Source organism: Macrobrachium nipponense, chromosome 48 (assembly GCF_015104395.2).
Source record: "Macrobrachium nipponense isolate FS-2020 chromosome 48, ASM1510439v2, whole genome shotgun sequence".
Taxonomy (NCBI): domain Eukaryota; kingdom Metazoa; phylum Arthropoda; class Malacostraca; order Decapoda; family Palaemonidae; genus Macrobrachium; species Macrobrachium nipponense.
This window is the reverse complement of record NC_087223.1, coordinates 6,232,116-6,237,115: the sequence shown is the minus strand read 5'-3', so window position 1 is coordinate 6,237,115 and position 5,000 is coordinate 6,232,116. Positions and strand designations below refer to the sequence as shown.

The window sequence follows — 5,000 nt, the reverse complement described above, 5'->3', positions numbered from 1 at the left end:
GCTTTAGATATTGTTATTTTGAGGTCCATGAAAATGCCTGCCTGTCTTTTGACGTGCATACCTGTCATATATATGTTTACAATAATAGCGTCATATGTTTCTAGTCATCACGAATTTAGCCGAATTGAGAACCCAGGTATATATATCTACCCAATCCAAACTGTTCCCTTACACTGATTGCTAATTTCCGCTAAGACAATTTCGCGTCCCCAAAAAGAACCTGCTGATTTGTACCTCATGAGTTCGAAGCGAGTTGGCATCATAAATCCAAGTTAATTATCAGTACACCTGTCTCTCTGAACACACCAATTTCTTAATTGTTAATCGATTTAACACTCTCAAAAGGCGTCACAATGACTGTGGTCACACAGCTGACCAGTCCTTCGAATCGTAAGTATAGATATCTGAAGCCAGATTTAAAGAGACGGTTGGTCGAGATTTGGACATGTGTTTCGTTTCGAATTGCTGGGCCAGTGAGACCTCATTAGAAAATTAATGAGATTATACAGCAGGGGTCATTAAGCCTAATGACCCCTTTAACTTTCTCTGTATTCTATTCCTCTTGGCAGTCATTAAGTGAATATTGGGTTATGTTGACGTGTATCTTCAGAGACTTGAATTTCTTTATGTCATTGAGTTAATTAAACTTAAAAAAAAAAAAAACGAATTCATTTTTCTCTCCTGTTTTCATTATTATAATTTTTTTAGACATAAATATATCCATTTTTATTCCTGTTAATATATTCATATAATACATTTTTTTTAATTTGAAATTTCACATCTCTGTGACTTCATTTGTCATTCCAGCAATTTAGGCTGGATTTTTTACGTTCCATCCTAGGCCTAGTTATCACTAGGCCTATACATTTCATTCCAAAAATATTTCTTACAAGTTTATTAATTCTCAGCCTATTTGTAAACACAAAAAAGTGTCTTTGCAGATGTTTTAAAGTAATTTTCTAAGTTCTACTTATAAAGTATATAAATTTTTGAAGGTTATTTGCTTTTATTTAAAAGTATATGTTTTTGAAAATAACTTCTGTCTCTACTTATATAGTATATAAGTTTTTGGAAGTCATTTATCTGTAATTTCTCTCTCTATACTTATAAAGAATTTAAGGTTTTGAAAGTAATTTGCTTCTACTTAAGAGTATTTAAGTTTTTTGGTAATTTGTGTCTCTTTATATAAAGTATGTAAGTTTCTTAAACTAATTTGTTTCTACATATAAAGTGCACAAGTTTTTTTGGTAATCTATGTCTCTACTTGTAAAATATATAAGTTTTTGAAAGTCATTTTCCTCTACTTAAAAAGTATTTAATCTTTTTAGAGTAATTTCTATCTGTAATTACATTTTTAAAAGTATATAATTTTTCAAAAGCAATTCCTGTCTGTACTTAGAAAAGTCTAAAAACTTTTAAAAAGTAATTTGTCACTACTTGAAAAATATGTAAATTTTAAAAGTAATTTTTGTCCACTTAAGAATTATATAAGTTTTGAAAGTAAATTTTCTCTACTTAAGAATTATATGAGTTCTTGAAAGTAATTCTTGTCTGTACTTAGAAAACTATGATTTCTTAAAAGTAATTTCTACCCATATAAAAATATTTCATATTTTCAAATATGAATATTTGACACCGAAATTGTTTCTCTCTTTCAGTCGACACTCCTCCCCTCTGGTGGGCCAGGGGGGATACGCCCCCGGGTGGACAAACTCCAAACTTTGGAGGCCAAAGTGAGTATTTGTAAAAATGTCTATTTTTGTTAATTAAGAAAAATATTTACAGTAATTGTTCATAGTTATGTACCCTATTAATTGTGATAAATTTGTAATTAGTTATAGATTGTAATTAGTTGTGGGAGAACGTTGGTTGCTAAATGTGATTGTATTTCTGTTATATTGATTGGATTTACGTCATTCTTGCAACGCAATAATTCATGTGGGTGTCAATATAATTGGAACATACGCACGCACACACACACACACACACACACACACACACACACACACACACACACACACACATATATATATATATATATATATATATATATATATATATACATATACTTATATAGCTACATATATATATCCCAAGAAACAGTTCATCAAATCATATGATTTTAAATAACTTCCATCTCACTGAAATAAATATAACTATTCATAGATATTTTTAAAAAAACAAATATCGATGGAATAATCCCAAAATTCGACGAGATATTCATTAATCAGTCACATATCTGGTATCCACGTTTAAAATTGTAACCAATTCAGGTTTTAGCTTTTTAAAATATATTGTAACAAACGAAGGTATATTTGAATCTGCATCATTTACAAATGACTGTTTACAGTAGACAGCCAGTTAGTCATAGACAATTGAGACAACACGTACCCTATGTAGCCTCATCATCGAGTGGATTCTGAAATAAATCTCGTTTTCTGTTCCCACCTTCACCAACCCCTAATTGAGGTCCTTGACGGAAGTGGGCGCTTGTATGTGAGTGTATGGGTGTGGGAAAGGATGAGTGATTGTATGGGGACCCATATCTATACACAGTTTTCTAGCTTACGTTTGTATGAGAATTACAGCCAAAAACTTCCTCCAAAATCAGTCTGATTTTAGGGTCCATCCCATTGCTAATTCAGGTCCCTTGACGGAAGTGGGCGGTTGTATAGGAGTGTATGGGTGTGGGAAAGGATGAGTGATTGTATGGGGACCCATATCTATACACAGTTTTCTAACATACGTATGTATACGTATGAATATTCAGTATGAGAATTACAACTGTATCTCCCTAAAACAAGTCTGGTCTTATGGTCCTAGACAGAAGCGGGTGGTTGTGTGGGGGTATGTATGGGTGTGGGGAATGAATTGTGACATTGTATAGGGATCTCTGTCTATACACAGTTCGCTCGTATACGTATATATACGTATGTGTATTCCCTATAAGAATTACAGCAAAGCGTCTTAGGAAATCCTCATTGCTTTGTCTCTTGTACTTAAATAAGTGTCTTAAGTGTCTTAAGTGTCATTTCCCGTGTCGCTTAGCAACGTGTCGCACGCGAAAGTGTCGTTTCCGGTCAAGTGTTGGCTAAGTGCTCATGTCGTTCCCTCGTTGCTACTGTGTATGACGTCATACGTTGTCGTTATATAATTTTAAAAGCAACATATTTTTGTTTAATATTCTGTGAAGCTGTGATTAAGCTAATTTCGAGTGATTCAAATGTCATATATTTTTTCCCCCCCTACGAGAGGGGATAACGCGGGGTGGGGGTGTTGGGGGTTGGGGTGGGCAACTCAGACTGGGTTGCCCTTTGTTAAAGGGAAGGTTATAGAAAAACGAAAATAGCTTAAAATTTTTTCTTAACTGAATGAAAATTTAATATGATCATTTCAATAACTATTTGATAAACGAAGTAAATATATAATTACCTAATTATCTGAATAGATATATAGATTATAGTTGATTATTTGAACAAATATAATAGATAATTCAGTCTTAAATTATTGATATTAATGGATAATCTATCAATAAGTAAATAAACAGAATTGATAAAGATATCTTCAAATAAAAAAAAATGTTACATAAAATTTGAGCAAAACTTATATAATGGTTAATTACTCAAATAAAATTGAATTGTTAATGAATAAATTTATATGTAAAGTCAAAATGAATAGTATTAAAAAAATCAATTAATTTTTGAGGCCATAAAAATCAATAGAAATTTTATTAATAATATTTGAAGCAGAATTGAATTAGTGAGGAATTAAAATGAAAAAATAACCCTATTCAATAATATATTTAAAAATTCAAATAAATTCGTCTAAGGAAACGAACGAAATTTTAAGGTAAATCATCAGTTCAAACAAGTTTTAAACACTCTTGAACTTTCACTTTAGTGGTAAAAGAAAGTCGTGCTTCATTACAAATTTTTTTTCCTATGGTCATCTCGGCTTTGCTATTGGTTGCCTTATGTTGGTTAAAAAAGAGCTGTTTAAGAGCGATGGATTCTGGTTGAGAGTGGGTTAAGTTTTGGTTGAATTTGGTGAATTGTTTAATGAATGTATTTGTTTCTTGAGTGATTAAAAGTCATGTATAAAAGATTTTCGCTCATTCGGGGAGTAAGAAACAGGAATTTTATAATGGTATTTTTATGATTTATTTATTAGAATGAAAATGTAAAAGAATAAATTATGTACAAGTTAAACGGCACAGAACAATTATTTCTAATAAAATATAGCTTATGTATTTCAATTTTCGTTGGTGAAACAATGCTCTATTTGACCGTAGATTTCATCACGTGCCCCGAGTGAGCTGGAGGTCGGATCAGGCCTTGTTATAGTTTTTTCTAATCATAGATATCTTTAGGGAGTTTTATATTAATGTATCTAGTGGGAATTATTCTATATTTTTCTACAAATTTTTTCATAAAATAGTTTTGAGAAATAAATATTAGAAATAATGTTTTGAGTTTTTACAAAGTAATGAAATCTCCTAACTAATTTCAAAGACAATTTGTTTATTGAGACATAAATTTTCTTAGCCAAAATTTCGAGATAAAATATCAAAGAAATAAATAATAAAATCTACGTATTTTTCTTTAAGTTTTTACAAAATAATGAGTCTCCTAACTAATTTCAAAGACAATTTGCTTATTGAGAAATATTTTTTTAGCTAAAAATTGGAGAGAAAAAAAAAAAAACGAAAAAAGAATAAACGGACAAAATTAGATTTATTTCTTCTTTCAGTTTCGACAAAATAGTAACTTATTTCAAAGATAATTTGTAAATTGAGAAACAATAATTTTTTAGCCAAAATTTGGGGACAAAATATCAAAGAAATAAATAAAAGAATTAATTTTTTAATTAAAGCTTTCTCGAAATAATATCTTTTGATTAAACTGAAATACATTTTGATAAGAAGCATTACTTTTACTTAGAAAACTTTCCAGAGAAAGTATTTAAGTAACAAATACAAACGAATGTATACGTTCAATACG

The 5,000-nt window shown here is 30.3% G+C and overlaps 1 protein-coding gene across 3 annotated transcripts in view; it reads left to right on the top strand.

Moving 5' to 3' along the window:
• LOC135205005 (uncharacterized) overlaps positions 1-5,000 on the top strand; it is a 113,304-nt gene that overhangs the window by 77,159 nt on the left and 31,145 nt on the right. For all 3 annotated transcript variants that reach the window (XM_064235235.1, XM_064235236.1, XM_064235237.1), the window contains one exon: positions 1,659-1,733. In XM_064235235.1, coding sequence (XP_064091305.1) covers positions 1,659-1,733 — 75 coding nt within the window. The remainder of the gene's footprint in view (positions 1-1,658; positions 1,734-5,000) is intronic.